Raw genomic sequence first — 19631 nt, forward strand, 5'->3', positions numbered from 1 at the left:
TACATAAATTTAAAACCAATAAAAGTGACTGAAAGAAAATAAATTATAAAAACGGATTTAAAAAATAAATTACATATATTTAAAACCAATAAAAGTCACTGCAATAAAATAAATGTAAAAAATAATAATATAAAAGATTTTAAAGATAAATTACATACATTTAAAACCATTAAAAGTGACTGAAAGAAACTAAATTTAATAAATAATAACAAGGATTTAAAAATAAATTGCATACATTTAAAACCCCCAAAAGTGACTCCAAGAAAAATAAATAAAAAAAAATTATAGAAAAGATTTTAAAAATAAATTGTACACATTTAAAACCTATGAAAGTGACCGAAAGAAAAATAAACGTAAAAAAACAAAATATGAAAGATTTTTAAAAATTACATAAATTTAAAACCAATAAAAGTGACTGCAAGAAAAATCAATGTAAAAAATAATAATATAAAAGATTACAAAAATAACTTACATACATTTAAAACCAATAAAAGTGACTGCAAGAAAAATACATGTAAAAAATAATAATATCAAAGATTACAAAAATAAAATACATATATTTAAAACCAATAAAAGTGACTGAAAGAAAAATAAATCAAAAATAATAAAAAGGATTTAAAAATAAATTGCATACATTTAAAACCCATAAAAGTGACTGCAAGAAAAATACATTGAAAAAAATATTTAAAATATTTTTAAAATAAATTGCATACATTTAAAACCAATAAAAGTGACTGCAAGAAAAATAAATGTAAAGAAATAATAATATAAAAGATTATTTAATAAATGACATACATTTAAAACCAATAAAAGTGACTGAAAGAAAAGTGTCAAAAATGTAAAAAGAAAAATAATTTGAATGAAAGTGGGTCGCGGCATAACATGGGTCCCAGGTTGAGACCGTTTGAGAACGTTTTTTTGAAGGCTAAGTTTGCCGATCTTGACGTTGTTTCGAAAGTGGAATATAAAAAAAAAATCCCTCTTCACTTGATTGAGGACAATCATTCTGACAATGTTGGGAACTTCCTGAGAGTCAATTTTGGGCTTTCCTGACCAGAATAGCATATGTTAGCCTTTCCCATTTGGAAGTATTTATACAAGTAGGCCGTCATTTTCCTGAGATCATCCATAATCTGCAACACTTTACCCCCCCCTCGCACCCCTTTCTTCCCCTTCCCACCACTCTATATTGACATTCCATAAAGTAGACCATGCAGGCTAAAGCGGCCAGCTTGATTCCCACACTGCTGGACGCATCCATATGTCCTCATCACCAGCCGCACACGAGTTGAATAATGCAGCCCTTGTTTGCAGCTCAAGCTATCATGTAACCGCTCGCCTATCATTTGCTCGCCATTCCTCAAAACGCTGCTGCTATTTCTTCTTCTTCTTCTTCTTCTTCCACCATAGGAATGACTTTTCTCTTCATTAACATGTCATTATGCCTTCACTGCGTCTTTGCCTCTTTCTCAATAACTTCTATTTAATAGTACATTTCCTTTCTTGGCCTGGGGCCTGCTGCCAGACCAGCTGTAAGAAATGTAGTTTCACCGCTTTCCCTGCCAGCACTTTTGTTCACTGAGAAAATAACACACTCACACACACACACACACACACACACACACATCCCAGAGCCTCTTGAACTCTTCCAGGCTTTTTTTTTTCTTTTGAAGAGAAGCCGAAACAACTCTTGATTCATTGTTTTGTTGTTTTTAGCACCGTGTTCCGTAAAAAGAATACTGCAACTGTCTCTCTTGTTGTTACCGCCAAAAAAACAAACAAAAAAAAAACACCAAAAAACCCGTCTCTTTCCTCCTCTTGTGTCCTTTCCGATTGTTCTTATCGGAAAATACAATTGGATAGCTTTTTTTTGGAGTTGGGAATGTGTGTCAATAACCACAGCGACATGGGAATATTAAATATTAAATAATATGACACACACTCACTCATTTAATCCCCGTTTTTCAAACTCGTCACTCTCATTTCCTTGGCAAAATGTCCTAAGTTCCTATAAATGCACTCATGTTCAAAATATTACTTATCATTAAACTGCTTGATTTAAATACATACATGACAGCATAAATAAATATGAAGAAAAAATGTTAAATGACTTAAATAATTGTGTTCAAATCAAGAAAGAAAAGTCTGAAAAGAAAAATGACTTAAATAAAACAGTAAAAATAAAACTTAACATTACAAAATAAATGACAATAAATATTTAAAACAAAATAAATGACAATAAATATTTAAAAAAATGTTCAATAAAAAATAAATGAATTAATAAATAATTGTGTAAAAAATAATCGACTTATATTGAAAATTAAAATGACTTTAAATGTGTAAGTAATACAACAAAAAATTACGAATTAAATGACAATGAAATATAATAAATGACTTCAATAATGGTGTAAACATAATAGAAAAAAGAAAAGTTTGAAAAGTAGTAAAATAATATTTTTAAAAATATAAAATAAAAGTAAAAATACAAATAAATAAAAGTACTGAAAATAAAAATGACACAATAAATCATTTAAATTTATTTTTAATGACTTGAATAATAGTGTAAAAATGATAGAAAATGAAAAAAGTCTAAAAAGTAGTACAACTACAAAAGACCTAAAAAAAAGTGTAAATAATAACAAAATTAATTAATTAAATTAAATTAATTAATTAAATTAATTAAATTTAATTAATTTAATTAATAATAAATTAATTAAATTAATTAATTAAAATTAATTAGTTAAATGAAAGTGGGTTAATGTCACTTTTGGCGCCCCCTATGTGTTGCATTGAAAAGTCAGACATGACATGCAAGCAGACATGCTAGCATACTGTACAAGTAATACTACAGTATATCCTGTTACATATACAGTATATATGTTACTTTATTTTAGTTTTATTGGACCGTGGTTACCTTGTTTTCTGACTGTTATGTTAAAATGTGACTGACGGCAACAGTTGATGTATTTGACTTATTTTGAACGAGGTGGAAGTCGATGTCACAATGGAAACCACGGGGACTTCCATGTCTGGTATTTGCTCTTGCAAGACCGATTGATGTGTTTTTTTTTTTTTTAGTATTTTAGATTCATACTACAAAAGAGGGCAGAAAGTACCTGTAAATACAGTAAGTGTAATTCCAAGAGGAGATACTATTCCAAGAAAAACAACAACATAAAGGAGTATTTTTGTTTTTTTTTAAGTTAGTTATGTTGTCTCCAGGCTCTCCTTCATGGCCATAAAAGTGTCCTGTCACATGGTTGTTGTTACATTAGCCAGATGCTATTAGTTTTGACTTCACGTACAGAAAATGAAGCCTGGGAATTTTCCGATGACAAATAACAGAGGCAGATTTTTTTTTTTTTGTTAGTTTTTTTTTTCCTCAGGAATGTTCCTGGTGGCTTCACATGGACTTAATTCCATGTGAGGATCTGCATTGGATCCTGTCAGCTGGGCTGCGTGTTAAAACTGCTCCGTGATGAATCATATTGGCAGAATAAATCCATTTTTATACACCGTGAACAATTAGATTTTTTTTTTTGTTGCAATCCCTCAGCAGTACAACACATGGCTACAAAATAATCATGTGCAAGGAAAAGTGGAACATTTATTCTCCTGTCAAGGTTAAAATAATAGCTAGTGTGATGTGTCTCAGCAGGCACACACACACACACACACACATTCTCTGGCATTCATCTGCGCCTGGATTTCCCCTCACGTTGTGTAATTACAATAGGATTAGTTATTGCTTGCCAGGTATTAAAACAAGCGGCCTGTTTGTGCCTCTGGCAAAGCTGCAGCTCAAATTTTGCTTCCACCAAGCAAAATTAAGTTTTCCCATTCAGCGATAATCGTCCTCACGTTTTGGACACCCGAGGACGAGATATGCCTGTCATCGCAAATCGCAAGATAAACTATAAACGCACAGTCGGCATTGTGTTTGAGCGGCTTTGTGTGGCATAACAACACAGCATGACTTCTTCTCTTCAGGCTCCTCCTACCCTACGAGAGGCACCTCAAAGGTGAGCAGGACAAGCCCCTCCCTCCCCTCACCAAACCCAAGAAGCAGGAAGGCGGCCAGGAGAAGGCGCCGGGGGCCAAGGTGAAAGGAGTCGGGGCCAAAAAAGTCAAAGGGTCCGGCCATCCCAAGCAGGCGGCCAGGAAGGAACGAGCGGAGGCGGCCAAGGGGCAGGCAGCGTCACAGGTTAGGGTTCCGGGCTCGTTCACGTCCACCTGTATTCTTACATAATCTTTACGACTTTAGTCTTAAAATATTTGCTCTTTATGTCCAAGAATCATTTTCCAATAATAGTCATATTTTCCATAATCGAACTTTTCAAAAATAACTTTTTTGTTTTTAATATTTCAACTTGTTTTGTTCGTAATATTACCAGTTTAGGCTTGGAAAATTGTGTCTTTTTTTTCTCGTTGGAGTATAGCATTTTTTTCGTAATATTTTGACTTTATTTTTTTCTCTTCAAATTAAAAAAAAAAAACATTTCACATCCTTTGACATCCTTTCACATCCTGAATTTTCTTGTTGCATTGACTTTATTCCTATATTATATTGACGTTTTTCTCATAGCATTATAGCTTTTTCTGCAACCTTATTTTCCATATATTACAACTTTATTTGTTTTGTTTCTCATATTACATTTTTTTTGTAATATTATTCTCACTTACAACTTTTTCTTCATATTCGGACATTATTCTTGTCAAATTTCTGCTGATTTTTAAATTTTTGTTGTTGGCTTTTGTTAAAAAAAAAAGCCAAAACTTTTATGAAATTATATTTTTAGCATGTGGGGCAGGCCAATGAAAAAACAGCCACAAATGGCCCCCGGGGCTGCACTTTGGACACCCCATGCAATAGGTTGTTAAGGTAATTTGTAAACAGTGCTTTTTGCTTAAGAAACTTTTTAAAATCACATAAGACTAAAGTTAACATTAAAAATGGACATATATTGCCTAAAAGCAATTGTTTTTACATAAGCCAGATAATTCATATGACTTCACGAGAGATAATAAATACATTTTGCTTAAGAACCCAGGTTGTTTACATCAACAACCGAGCACTAAAAGAGTGCATTTTGTATCTATTAACATAAAAAACTGACAAACTAGCTTGTTTAGATCCCTTAAAACACATTAAACAGTGTTATTTCTTCTTCCAAAAAAAGCGAGGCCATTCACATGACTTGCCAGCAAATAATAAAATGATGCGCTTTGCTGAGGAAACGGGATCGTTGCGACCGCCGCCTGAGCAATAAAACCTTGCCGTTTTGCTTTGGGACCATCTGTTAGCTTTAAAAACTGACAAACTGGGTTTGCTTAGGTTGCCTGAAAGCAAATTAAACAGCAAATGTTTCTTTAAAACGCAAGTTTAATCACATCACCTGACAATAAAGGATTTTTTTTAAAGCTCAACCAATGACAAGTGAAAAAAATTGCATCTGTTTTCAGATGTTTGTTATTTATTCAGGTTATTCAACTGACAACACAATAATATTCATTCATTCATTTTCTACCGCTTTTTCCTCACGAGGGTCGCGGGGGTGCTGGAGCCTATCCCAGCTGTCTTCGGGCGAGAGGCAGGGTACACCCTGGACTGGTGGCCAGCCAATCACAGGGCACATATAGACAAACAACCATTCACACTCACATTCATACCTATGGACAATTTGGAGTCGCCAATTAACCCAAGTTGAAATATTAAAGAAGTTGCCATAAAGTTGTAATATAATGATAAACCAACTAAATCTAGAATTACAGTAGCTTTGGGAATGTTAAATATCAAAGAAATATTATGGGAACAGAGTCCAAATATTAGAAGAAGAACATGTAGTATGAAGATTCATTCATTCATTTTCTACCCCTTTGTCTCATGAGAATCACAGGGGTGCTGGAGCCTATCCCAGCTGTCTTTGGGCGAGAGCCAATCACAGGGCACATATAAACAAACAACCATTCACACTCACATTCATACCTATGGACAATTTGGAGTCGCTAATTAACCTAGCATGTTTTTGGAATGTGGGAGGAAACCGGAGTACCCGGAGAAAACCCACGCATGCACGGGGAGAACATGCAAACTCCACTTAGAGATGGCCAAGGGTGGAATTGAACCCTGGTCTCCTAGCTGTGAGGTCTGCGCGCTAACCACGCGACCACCGTGCCGCCCAACACAATAATATACTGAAGCAATTTAACATTTTCTATATGAGGTTTATAGAAGGAAGAAAATTCCAACCATCACAATTCCAATCATATTCCTTGTCGGCCTTCCAGGTTGCGGAGGTGAAAGCGGAAGCGGTTGCAAACCAGGAGGCGCCGACGAGACGAGACGAGCCCATCATCATCGAGGAGGAGGAAGAGGAGGAGCTTCACGTCACCCTGAAGAAGGAGGAGTCCCTTTCGGGGGAGCGTCCGGTCTCGCTTTGCCTCAAAGAGACCGACTGCAGGGCCCCGCTTGCCCCCCGACCCCTCCACGCTGGAACCCAGCCCGAGTGGAGGCAGATCAGCCAGGCCCTTCAAGCCAAGACCGAGGGTCGTCTCATTGCGAAAAACCCCTACCTGCCTCACTGCTGGGACCAGAACAAACTCGCTGGACACGTCGCGCTGCCTGAGCCCTCCAGCAGGGGCAAAGACTCCTTGGAGAGTCACGGGGGGCGGGTTGGAAAGGTGTTGCCGATGTGCAAACAGGCCGACAGGCAGTCCTTAGACTTGAGTACAGAGTCCTTCCCGGAGAAGGAGGACTACGGAATTATTAGGAAGGAGAGTCTTTCCTACTGCAAAGCCAGCCAAGGCGTCATGTCTCCTTTGGCGAAAAAGAAGCTCCTTTCCCAGGTGTGCGAGTCCACCTCCTTTTCCTTTGTGTCCTCACTCCAGCCGCCCCTCGCTACCACTCTCCCAATGGCGGAGAGAGACACGGAGAAGAGGAAGGGAGAGGAGGAAGGGGCGGGTCAGAGGGGGCACATGTCTGACAGCGTCCCGGAGGCGGCGCCCGTCTTCAGGCCGTCGGTCATCCAGCACGCACAGAGCAGCAAGGCTCCTCAACACGGCCAACCGGGGAGGAGCCACCACCTTCAGCCTCACGTCAATCCTCCGTGGCAGCCCTACCTCCCTCAGACCCGGGACCACGAAGACGTGGAGAAAAGTGGCGAGAGTCTCCTCCAGAACCCGGCCGCTCAGGCTCGCGGATTCACGGGGGACTGCTACTCGTCCCCTCACCTGCATAGTCTTTACAGGCAAACCGAGAGCTGCCTGAGTCAGGACCGGATGGCCGGATTCCCCAACGGAGAGCGCCGGGAGCACTTTTCCAGGGAACGCGAAGGGAATTTTGTTTGCAGCGGCCTGGAGCAAGAAGGCCTCGCCTACAGATCTCGCTACAACGACGACACGCAGACTCGAGGGGACAGCAGAGAGGCCGAGGACGAACCCAGAGACTTCACCATGTCCAAGCCCCTCGCCCAGCGGGTGTCCTTTTCCAAACCTTCCTTCTGCGGCCTCCCCTACTCCATCGTGCACCAAGGTTTGGACTCCCACCCCAAAGCCTGCCGAGTTCCTCCCATGACCGTCTCACCGCCCAAGCAGAGCCCCGCCGAACCGTTGCAACCCTTTCCTAGTCCTAAATCCTCGTCCGACTCGTCCCTCACTAGCCCCGTCCGACCCAGTAAAAGGACCCTCGGGGAGCCGGAGGGCGAGGAGGTCCCAGAGAGGAAGGTCCGCGTGGTGACCCCCATCCACCCAGCGTGCGCTATCCGACGCAGCGACCCGGAGGAGCTGAAACCCGCCGAGCCGGCCCACGCGGTCCACCTCAACAACCACCTCCCTGAGGGCCACCCCGCCACCGCCTACCCCCCGCCTCATGCCGCAACCCTCTACGCCGGCATGTACCCCAGCCTTGTGTCGCCTGGCGCCCAGGACGGGCTTCAGCAGCACCCGGGCTTGCAGTACCTGAAGAGCCAGTCGGCCGTGTCCCCACTGGTGCCCCCCTTAGCCTTTCACTCCATGATGCTCCACAGGCAGCTGCTGGCCTCCGGGCCCAGCCCACACCACTTCTTCAGGCACCCAGGAGGTGCCGCCCTCTACGGGGACCTGCTACACCACCTGTACCCGCTGTCCACCCTTCCCCCGCCACAGTTGTCCTCGGTACACCCCAGCACCAGACTGTGAGGGACACTTTCTTTGGTTGGTGGGTGGTCGCGGATGGAAGCGGGGTCAGGGCGGGTGGCGACTGATTGTAAAACTCGTCGGCGAGGCAGACTGAAAATTCCATTTTTTTTTAGTTTCTCCATTTGTTTATATTCTTTGCACTGTTGTGTATCACCACTTACTGTATCTTTGTGTCTTCTATCCTCGTTTGCACAATTCTGACGCGGATGTGCTCACCATTCATTTTGACTCAGCCGGAGTCGGGTCGTCGCGGATCGGACAAAGTGGACGGCGGCCGTTTGTTTACTGCGTCTCTTGAGGGCTAAACTGTTGTCGCTTGAAACACTACGAGGAACACAACGCCGCATCGTGACGTTATTGGCATTCAGTGGCGTTGTGTGTGTGTGTGTGTGTGTGTGTGCGCGCGCGTGGATGTGATTACGTGCATCCGCTTTGCCGCTTTTTCTACTGCACAGTATTGACCGCCTTCCCTCGCCGAGATTTGGGGCCATCAGTTTTCGGTATCGCCACAACTGAGCTGAATTGAACGCTTTTTAACGGATTTTTAACTTGTGTAAGGAAATCTGATAGGAGACTGAGGGCACTAAAGAAGGGAGACTGTCAAGTACAATACAGTAACATCCATCCTTTTAATGTTCAATGCGCTCCAGCTCATTTTATCCAAGCAGAGAATGAGGGCAGCAAAGACGAGACTGTGGAGTTTAATACTGTCTCAGCAGTCATTATTAACCTTGTGTCATCAAATTATGCTACAACATTGGCGATTAATGTGAGATTGCATCTGAGAGGAGACTATGGGCAGGTGCAGCAAAGAAGTGGAGAGTGGAGTAAAATATAGTACTAGTACTAGTACTAAACGTCAGTCATTTTCAACCTTGAGTCCGCAAGTGTTACAACATTGAATGTCCTCCACATAATTTTATCCAAGAGGACACTTAGGGCCGCAAAAAAAACGAGACTGGAGTATAATATACTGCCTCATTCGTCATTTTTAGCCTTGAATCCTCAAGTGTTCCAGCAATGATGATGAATATGTTCCACCTGATTTAATCCTAGAGGAGACTATGGGCATCTGTGGCATAGAAGTGGAGACTGGAGTAAAATATATTACTGACTAAACATCAGTCATTTTCAACCTTGAGTCCTCAAGTGTTACAACATTGAATATCCTCCACATAATTTTATCCAAGAGGACACTTAGGGCCACAAAAAAAGGAGACTGGAGTATAAAATACTGCCTCATTCGTCATTTTTAGCCTTGAATCCGCAAGTGGTCCAGCAATGATGATGAATTTGTTCCACCTGATTTAATCCTTCAGGAGACTATGGGCACCTGAGGCATAGAAGTGGAGATTGTGGAGTAGAATATCATAGCCTTTTGTATTGCAGTAGTATTACAACATTGAATATCCACTACATAAATTTATCCAAGCGGAGACTATGGGCAGCTGCAGCATAGAAGTAAAGACTGTGGAGTAAAGTACTGCGTTGTCATTTTTAGCCTTGCGTCCTCAAGTGTTACAACATTAAATACCCTCCACGTGATTTTATCCAAGAGGACACTTGGGGCAGCAATGAAGTGGAGACGGTGGTGTACAAAACGGCAACATCAGTCCTAGTTAGGAGTGTGTCCTCAAGTGTTTGAACGACAAATGCGTCCCACCAAGGTACCAGAAGTAGTACCTGCTTTTGGGGAGGCGTGGAGGCGAGTCGGTACCGTGCAGTGGAAACGTGTCCATCATTGTGGACACACCAGTCCAATCCTCATCCATTTCATGTGCAAGTGAATGTGGCTTTTTTTCCCCCACCCACCCCCCCCCCCCCAAATGAACGTAATCAGACAGTAGCAGCTCCTCGTCTTTTTTTGTCGCGTAATGAAGCAGCATAGAGCTGCGGAACGCTCACAAAAAACAGCATTTCATTATTTTTTTTAATCATAAAAAAAACTTTTTTTTTTTGAATCCGCTGAAAAGATCCACTGTGTGATTTGATTATTTTCTAGGAATGTTGTCACTTAGGATGCTATTGCTTTGCAAATATTTGTGCCTTTGGCCGTGTTAGCACTACATAGGAGCATCCACTCATTACTGTCAGCGGTGATTGGTGAGGTTTATATATAATACAGCTACAGAGTTATGCTTTTAGAGTATAAATATATTTACTTAGCTTTACTGTGACAGGCAGTCCTTACACATTTTTACAATACATAGAAGAAGAAAAAAAAAGGCCACGCTGCCTGTCATCAGGAGGGCTTGAATGTGAATAAAGGTACCACACTTTGCGCTCTGTATTATTATTATTATTATTATTATCATTATTGGTCTTTTCCAACCACTATGATTGCAATTCCAGTCAGGATGGCCCCCAAATTCCCGAAAGTCGACGTGTGTGTAATCCTTCTGTACACAAAAGAAAAAAAAAAAGCAACACATCAATGTGGGATCAATGTCATGTTGTGTGTGTAAATAGAAGTGTAGATATCAGCGACGGGTCCTCACCATATAAACTGTTATAATCTGTAAATAGCAAACAAAGGCAGTATAAAAAAAAAATACACAATCTAGTCCTGGTTTGTTTTCACTTTTAGATTGTAACAAACACTACGATTTAGGCGTTTATTTCTCTTCTTTTTTTTGTTTTTGATACAGTAGCCATCTGTTTACCAATCACCCCAGCTGGCGAGCAACTTAAAAAAAAAAAAAGACATTTTTTATGATATGACCTCCTGTATATTTAATTAAAATATTTTACTATCTAACACATGCTTCCGATCTTGTCTTCTTTAACACGTCAATAGATGGCCTCAGGTTCCTCCTACTTTCACAACAGTCACTTCTTCTCTTCCTCATTCTACTTCCTATTTATTTCTTCTTCCTCCTTTTTCCTCTGACAGCCAGATGAGTAATTATCGAACCCTTTGGTCGTTGTACGCCTTTAAAAAAATAAAAAATAAAAAAATCGCTCATAACCTTCTTGATCAGCAATTCAAAGTAAAAGAGGGCCCACGGTTGTGGAGTGAAAATAAAAGTGGTCTACCCTAGACCAGGTGTATTGACCCGTGGGACATTCTAAAAAAAAAAAAAAAAAAAAAAAAAACAGCAATAAATTGCAAGACTGCAGTAATATTTTAACAAAGTTGAAATTTAAAGCAAAAAAATAACATTAAATAAGTTTAATGTTGCTATATTATGAATAAAGTTTAAACTATAGTAGTTTAAAGTTTAAATGGGACCTATTGCTTTCTACATCTTCCAGAATCTGCACCTATTCCAGCTGTATTTCCTTGGAAAATAAACGGCCTGTTTTGATTTATTCCACAGCTTGTACAAGAAGAATGTCGCAATAATGTGAGGAAAATTTGTCAACAACAAATAAACAACATATGTAATTTTTGGAAAATTAGGTTGTAGAAAAAGGTAATATAAGAAAACAGTCAAAATTTTACAAAAGGAAAATTAACAAATATTTGAGAATAAAGTTGAATTATTTAGAAAATTTAAATAAAAAACGAGCAAATATGATACTAATAATACTACAGTTTCACCTACTATACAATCATAGAGCTGATATGCAGTTTTTCATCTTGAATATGAAAGTAATATGAAAATATGAAAGTGGCCCTTGCGTCCTTTCATCAATCACTATGTGGCCCTCACTGGAAAACATCTGGAGCAAGACCCCTGCACAAGACGCATCAAATCAATATGAACCAAACAGTTAGCGATTTGGTCTGCAAGAAAAATAATCTTCTCAAATGTATAAATTTATTCTTGGAAAATAACTCAACAAAAAAAAAAAAATCAACATTCTTTCGCAAAAGCTTAGCTATTATGAGAGCAAGTAATGGAAAAAAGAAATATCACCATTAGATTCCTTTTATTCCACTACATTTGACTCAACATTTAGCTTGTTGTATGACGTCGTATAACATAGTCAATAAAACACACGAGAACATTCAGTGGCATTCTCCCATCTCATTAAAAGTCACATTAAAAAAACCAAAAAAAAAAACATTAAAAAGGCGTTGAATGAAAGAGTGTTATTTTTCTGCTGCTAAAGTCTATAAAGAAGATGAAGTACATAAGTTTGTCTCTGCTCATAAAAGGTAAAACTAATTAAAGTTAGTCATTCCAGTCGTAAAAGATAACAATCACAACAATAAACAGCGCTGACCAGAGCTGACTGCACCCCCCCCCCCCCCCCCCTCTTGGTTTTCTATGGATGCATTGCATGGATGGCTGCTATTACGGCAAGTCCTCCCCCCCCCAACCTGTTTTGTTTTCAGTGCTTGGGACAGCTATGGCCATAATGAATGATGATATATTGTACTGTAATACATTTCAGTCACTCTTTAAGGAGTCATTGAGTCAAAGATTCAGGTTTTTGCCCCCCCCCAGGGCGCCAGTTGGACCCCCCAGGACTATCCCTGCACATGTGAGTTCATCCTTTCAACGAAGGTCTCACTTGTGATGTTTTAACTTTTTTACTTTGAACATGAATTTACTAATGATCATACTAATGATCTAATGATCAAGTGTAAAAAGAAGTTAGGCACTGTTAGTAAAACATAAGATAGAAGATATGCCATTATTCGTCCCTCAGTGGAGAAATTTGCAATAGTTTTGCAATATTGCAAATATTTGCCATAGTGGTTCCAGTGGTCGTGGTCATGCTAAGCTAAGCTAACTCTTCCCTCCCAGTAAGGGTTCTTCCACATTCATGCATTGAAATGATGTGAAAGTGAAAGTAAAGTTACGGTGCAGCTTTAAGGTTCATCCTGTCCCTGAAAGACTTCCTCACTTTGCTCCTGGTTGCATTCCCAGAACAGACAACAAAATTACACTCACCTGAGTCCTGGTGGCTCAGGTGAGTGGGCGGAGCCTCCCCAGGCACCTCTAGAACGCCCAGCGGAGCGTTCTTGCGGCCGAGCGCTGGCGCTCCCCCGTAGTTGTTCCGCTGGAGCTGCTGAATGATGGCGGAGAACTTGGCGTCCAAAGACGGTCGGCCTGTTTTGGACTTAGGGCGAGACGTGATGGAGTTCTCCTTCTCCTGATAGGACGGCGGAGGGCGGGGGGGTCTTTCAGAGTGGGGAGCAGGAGCAGCAGCAGGAGGAGGAGGAGCACGGCGCTTCTTGGCGCTATTGGGCGTGGAGCTGGAGGCGGGTTTAGGGCTGGTGAAAGGGGCGGAGCTTTGACTCTCCGACAGGCCGTTAGTCTTCTGGACCACCACTGGGTGGCAGCCATCAAATAGAGTGGACCAATTAGGAGCCTCCCTCTGCTGCTCCTGGCCAATCAGGTAGCGTCCATCGGTCTGCTCGATCTTATCGTGGATGATGTCCGTGATGCCCTCAAACTTGCCTGGAGAATTTATACCTAAAAAAGACAAAACAGTAGATATGTCATTGGTGCTTATTAGATATTATTATTATATAATATATTATTATATTATATACCAAATTCATGGTAAAAACATATGACAATGTCATTGAAAATGTCAAATTTAATGCAAATATTAATAGGAATAAAAATTTCGAAAAATTTAAAAAAATAATATGGAAAATTTTAATAAATATAATAAATAAAAAAATTTACATTGCTTTACAGTCCAATATATTGCCAATAAGATACAAAAAAAATAAAATTATGAGTTGGGAAATTTCTGAAATACGATAAAAATATAATAATATATAATATTATTAAAATATAATAATGACAAGATGATAAAACAGAACTAAACATGGAAAATTATTATTAAAAATAATTTGGAAAAACCTAATTTTGCAGTCTAAAATATGTAGAACTGATACATGTGTCATTCAGAAAGATATTTAGATAACATAAAATTTCAATACCAAACTATAATTATATCATATAATGTGGAAGTAAAAAGAATGTGAAATGATAAATATACCTCATATTTTTATGGCAAAATGATTGAAATAATACAAAAAAATAATAGCATCGCCATACTAAATTTCTGAGTAAATGTAATTAATATGATATTAAGTATTGACAATATTGCAATGAAAGAAAACATGAGTCATGTGACATGAATCAACTTTTGAATAGGAAAGATGTGTAAAAAATAGAACGCTATTCTAGCACTTCCTGTAAATCTTAAAGCTCCCAGTGAATGTTTCTCCTCTGCCTGCCTCATTTTTAATGAATGTACTCACTCAGCTCCTTGTAAAACAAGTCTGCTTGCTTGTCGAGGAAAAGCGAGGGTTTCCGTGGCGACACAACCTCGATTTTCATGAGCTGCTGGCAGCAGTGCCCCCACTGACCTGGTGGGAAACACAGCAGGAACCTGCTTAGGGAGTGGACTTTACAATATCAAATCCTGTTACTTTACACACTGTCATGAGCCTGCGTTACAAGCAGTGGGTGCAGTACCCTATCATATCCTGCAGATGACACTGTTTCCCCCTTCCAGTGTCTAAAGCAGTCATTCCAATGTATATTTATGGAGTCATTTAAAGTAATGAAGTCTTGCTCCATATAAAAAAAAAAATACTAATGGATGAACTCACTCTGGTCATAGAGATGCTGCTGGAGTGCCTCCTTCCACTCATCCAGCTCCTCTTTAGTGTCCGCTGTGAAGACCACAGTGTGAGTTCCCTCTGATGAAGGGTTGCTGATGGACAGACTGCTGGTCCTCCGGCCTGCAGACTCCTTCTCCATCAGTCGGATGCGAGTGTCCTGCAGAAACCACACAAAATTCCTACAATTCCACACGCTTTATAGCTGTAGTAAATCGCACCTGTACACTGGATATTTCTGGAATACTGTTATTACAGTGAAAGGTCGTTGTTATTGTTTATTAATGAGTGTGTTGCTGTTAGACTGTTGAGGGTTGCATTTATGTGTGTGTGTGTGTGTGTAGAAAACAATTATTGTGAGAGTAAGTGCAAACAGTAACCAGGTGCAAGTCCTTGAAGCAATACAGAGTCATCAACTTAGAACTCTTCCTATTCATCTCTAATTAGATGGGTTTTTTTTCCCTGATCGCTTTTTAGAGGTAATGTGGCTTTGTCATTTTTAATCAACAAGCTCAAGGGAGCATGAAATGAAAAGTGGCGTGTCCAATGTGAAGGTGACCGACTACACTACAGTCGTCTTCCCACCTTGTTGACTGCCAGGCTGAGGGTGGGCTGCACTTTAGCGTCAATCTCCTCCGGGCTGAAGTAGCACGACAAGGAGGCGGCGTTCAACACGCAGTAGAGGCTGCAGCAGCGCTGGAGGCCCTCCACGCTTTGCTGGGAACACAAAAAACACTAAAGTGTTTGAGGACGATAGAAGAAGGGCAAACGTTCCACAAGACGTGGCGTTACCTTTTGGTTGAGGTAGCCTGCCATGACACTTTGTGTCATGCACGCAGGCTGGGCCGCCAAGCGGCAGCACAGGTTGCCGTACAGTGGAAGCCAGGATGACCAATCAGCTGAAAGCAGTGGAGGAAAGGTAGCAAAAGTGGCGATGAAACACGGTTTACAAATGTATAGATGTGACCAACAGGTGGCGCCAAACTACTTCTCTGCAAGCCGGTCAGAGCTTTTCTTCCGGTCACTCACACACACTAGTGACCAGTCTTTTTTGCCTTTAAAAAGGGGGCTTCTCTCGTATTCAAGGTCTATATATTTGTACATGCAAACCGACAAGTGGCGCCAAACTATTTCCCTGCAAGCTGGTCAGAGCTTTTCTTCCGGTCATTCACACACAATAGTGACTAGTCTTTTTTTGCCTTTAAAAAATGGGGCTTCTCTTGTATTCAAGGTCTACATATTAGTACATCCAGACCGACATGTGGCGCCAAACTACTTCTCTGCAAGCCAGTCAGAGCTTTTCTTCCAGTCACTCACACACTCACACGCACACTAGTGACCAGTCTTTTTTGCCTTTAAAAAAAGAGGGTTTTCCCTTGTATTCAAGGTCAAATATTTTTACATGCAAGCTGACTAGTGTCGCCAAACTACTTCTCTGCAAGCCAGTCAGAGCTTTTCTTCCGGTCACACACACACACACACACTAGTGGCCAGTCTGTCTTGTATTGTATACATGTTTATACATGCAGACCGACAGGTGGTGCCAAACAACTTCCCTCAAATGCATCAGAGCTTTTCTTCCTGTCACTCACACAGCAGTGATCAGTGATCGTTTTACTCTTTCCATTTGAGATAAGCTTGGAACACTGGTATAAAACAACATATTATGCACTGTGGATGTGATTATTGAATTTTGAAACAAACCCATTGGAAACATCTCATGCAAACTCCCACATTTTTGTTCTCTTACAATTTAGCAGGACGACGAGCGAGATGGACTGAAAGCTGCCTTCAGCCTCGGGCAGTCGCATGGTGGAGTAGGCCAGCAGGTTGTACTTTGCTCCACTGAAACAACAACAAACACGTTATACAGTTTAGCTGAATACAGTAGATGCATCACTACATCCCCAAATGTATGGATATATGAAAATATACTATACATATATAAATAAATTATAGTGTTGAATAAGGCATCAGAAAGGTGACACTTAACAGACGCCACCTCCTCTTGTTTGTTTCTGGCAAATCGCCCCCTCTTTTCATCGCCCTAAACATATGTTGAAGCCATATTTTAACAGTCTCTCGTTGCCGCCTTTTGTGCAAAAACTTGTTGAGCGAGCCGGAATCATAATACACACATTGTTCCGCTGGCAGCTCATTGTCATCTTTACCTCCCAGCAGAGCACTAAAGTGGGTTTCGGGCTACACAAAGTAACACAATAAAAGCAAAACAGCACAACATACGCAGGCAGTGGGTTGTATTGTAGGAAAGTGTCAGGGTCAGGAGTGTCCAGCAGGGGGCAGAGCTTCTTGCCAACTGTCTTCCCAAAGGAGTTCCGGAGCTTTTTGGCCAGCTTTCTCGGAGTGTTTACTAAAGTCAGCTCATCCTCCACGGCACAGCTCCACAGCTCCACCCTCAGCTCAAACTCAGGAACTGCATCTTTACTATTATAGAGGACCATAGTGGACATAAGAATTGGGGAAAAAAAGTATAAAAAAGTACTTTTAATTTATTTCATAATTTCTTATTTTTTCATAGAATAATAAAATGTATTTAAATTGCAAAAAAAAATAGAGAATATTCTTTAAAAACAAGCACTTTTATTGCAAGAAAAATGTAATGAAATAAAAATATGCCATTTCTTTATTAAAAAAAATACTGACACGTACTGTTGCTGGTATCATTACAAAAAAGTTTTAATTTGGTGTTTATCTAAACAGTGACAAAACTTTAATACAAAAACATGTAATCATATCAAACTGGAAGTACTTACAAAATGGTGACTTCGTCAAAGCAGATGTCAGTGATGGATCTGTCCACTATTACCATCTTGGTGTCAAATACTTCAGAACCAAGTTTCATCAGACAGAAGATGGCCACTCGCCTCGAACCTAAAAAAAATAAATAAAAAAATGCACACATTGTCATCAAAGCATAAAGCTAAACTGGATACAGAACCAGAACAAACTCACTTCCTCTGTTGTTAAAGTGATCCTGATCCTTCCACATTAATGGAATACGAAGACCTAAAACAAAGAGAAGAGTCAGTTGTACAAAATAACACAAATGTACATGAATAATTAATTAATAGCTCATTTAACTATTTTTGGACTCACCAGACAGCGCGATAGTTCCTCTGCAAGGTACACGCTCACCTGAATCCCTGCAGAGGCAATTTAAAATTCATGTTACAAGATGCTACACTGCAGTAAAACAACTCAGGACAGTAAATAAAGAAGTAGTTGGCATTCAAGCACTATACGGCTTTAGTAAACATACCGCATGTAAACACAACATGCTGTATTTTGCACAGTTTTTAAGGCATAATCTTTACTTTCCTGTCACTCATATCGAGCCGCTGATGCTGCTCCTTCTCCAGCTGGCTGATGTACGCCTTGATCCTGGCGTTGCATGTCAGCAGGTTCTTGGAGGCACTGAGGATCTGTTCTCTCTTGCTGCAGGCCATCAGCAGCTTGTAAGCACCTTCTCGCATCCGCACCTCAAAGTCCAGCTTATCTTGAATGTTGGTGTCCTTGGAAGGGGAATGCTTACAATGAGTATGCTTTCTTTTACTTCTGCAATGCTGTTTAAATCAGGGGTGTCCAAACTTTTTCCACCGAGGATCACATAGTGAAAAGGCACATGAACCCTTGGCTCTACTTTACCCAAAATTCTTGCAGTTCTTTAATTTTTTTCGTAAAAATTTTTTGTAAATGTTCTATTTGTAACGTTACCTAAATTTCCAAAAATTACTACTTTATTTTGTTTTATTTGTTTATACTACAACCCTATTACAACTTATAATAAATAATTTTAAAAAATCTTTAAAGGGGAGCCCATTGTGCTAACTATCTGGCCCTTTGTTTTGAATTGTGAACTTCTATAGAGCAGCTACACGCGATAACCCGCACTGAAAATGTTTGTAGATCTTCCGTAATCTGCACCTATTTCCTTGGCTTTCCAAAACGGTCTGTTTTAATTTATTGTTGTTTTGTGATTTTTGTTTTCAATGTAATGCAACTTTGAAAGCACATAGGTCTGAACTCCAACAAGTGAGAAATCCATTACTAGGTTTATTTGTCATATACAAGCCAAATTCGTGGCATTTTGGAGAGTTATTTGATCACAGACTCTTTGGTTATTTGTCATAGCAAAGTCTTTCGTTGTTTATTTGAACTTTATTTTTAACTAACAGGCGGGCGTCACCCAAAGCTGTCAACAAACAGGGATTTCATACGGTGTACTAAACAACCATCTTACCTCTGTTTGCTGAAATAAGGCACTCTGGCGTATTCTCTTTCGTTTAATCTCCATAGCCACTGCGGAACCAGCCGACATTAGCATGCTGGAGTTTGCATTTTGTTTAGGATTTTGAACGTCCCGCTGGTCTGCCATGTTGTTTTTTTCATTCGCTGGAGCACATTCCTGCTGCTACTACTTCGAATTGACAGAGGCGTTCGATGTATTGTACCTCGACATCCGGAGTAACATTGAGAGGAACAACAAATCACATTTAAAAAGAAAACTGGCGTAAAATTCGACCTAAAGCGTTGAGCACATGCTATCCTAAATCTATTATTGATAACCGGGACTGGTTCAAGTGTTCCATTCAAAACACTGAGCGCAAACACCACACTCCGCCCTTCAGTCGGCCCGTACAGGTGTCAAAACCGAGTGCCTTTACGTTGACAACACGCTTTACGTAATGACGTCACGAGCTCAACAAAACAGACGTGATTTGATTTTTTTGTTTTTCCTCATTTAAAATAACTACGCCCGTTAGTGTGGAACTATGCCTTGTATAAAATAACACTGTATTTAGGACATAGGAAACTCGTTTTAAATGGGCATTTTTATGTCAAATGCAATGACTGAAAACATTGTTTTGAAAATTCATTGAGCATTAATTTGAACATT

At 40.1% G+C, this 19631-nt stretch overlaps 2 protein-coding genes across 3 annotated transcripts in view; one reads left to right on the forward strand and one right to left on the reverse strand.

The window, feature by feature from the left end:
* Positions 1–9549, forward strand: part of arid5b (AT-rich interaction domain 5B) — a 113220-nt gene extending 103671 nt beyond the window's left edge. For both annotated transcript variants that reach the window (XM_058058363.2, XM_058058362.2), the window contains 2 exons: positions 3991–4204; positions 6289–9549. In XM_058058363.2, coding sequence (XP_057914346.2) covers positions 3991–4204; positions 6289–8175 — 2101 coding nt within the window. In that variant the 3' untranslated portion in view covers positions 8176–9549. The remainder of the gene's footprint in view (positions 1–3990; positions 4205–6288) is intronic.
* A 2894-nt stretch (positions 9550–12443) lies between these two features.
* rtkn2 (rhotekin 2) lies at positions 12444–19213 on the reverse strand. Its single transcript, XM_078787344.1, is given in 12 exon segments — positions 12444–13547; positions 14351–14458; positions 14705–14873; positions 15299–15430; positions 15506–15612; positions 16464–16558; positions 16958–17158; positions 17488–17605; positions 17687–17740; positions 17831–17877; positions 18026–18246; positions 18975–19213. Coding segments are annotated over 12 exon segments (2007 nt in total). The 5' UTR covers positions 19110–19213; the 3' UTR covers positions 12444–12927.
* Positions 19214–19631: the final 418 nt, after the last annotated feature.

The sequence above is a fragment of the Doryrhamphus excisus genome, linkage group LG20, assembly GCF_037039965.1.
Source record: "Doryrhamphus excisus strain RoL-2023G ecotype Guam linkage group LG20, RoL_Dexc_Guam_v1.1, whole genome shotgun sequence".
Taxonomy (NCBI): Eukaryota; Metazoa; Chordata; class Actinopteri; order Syngnathiformes; family Syngnathidae; genus Doryrhamphus; species Doryrhamphus excisus.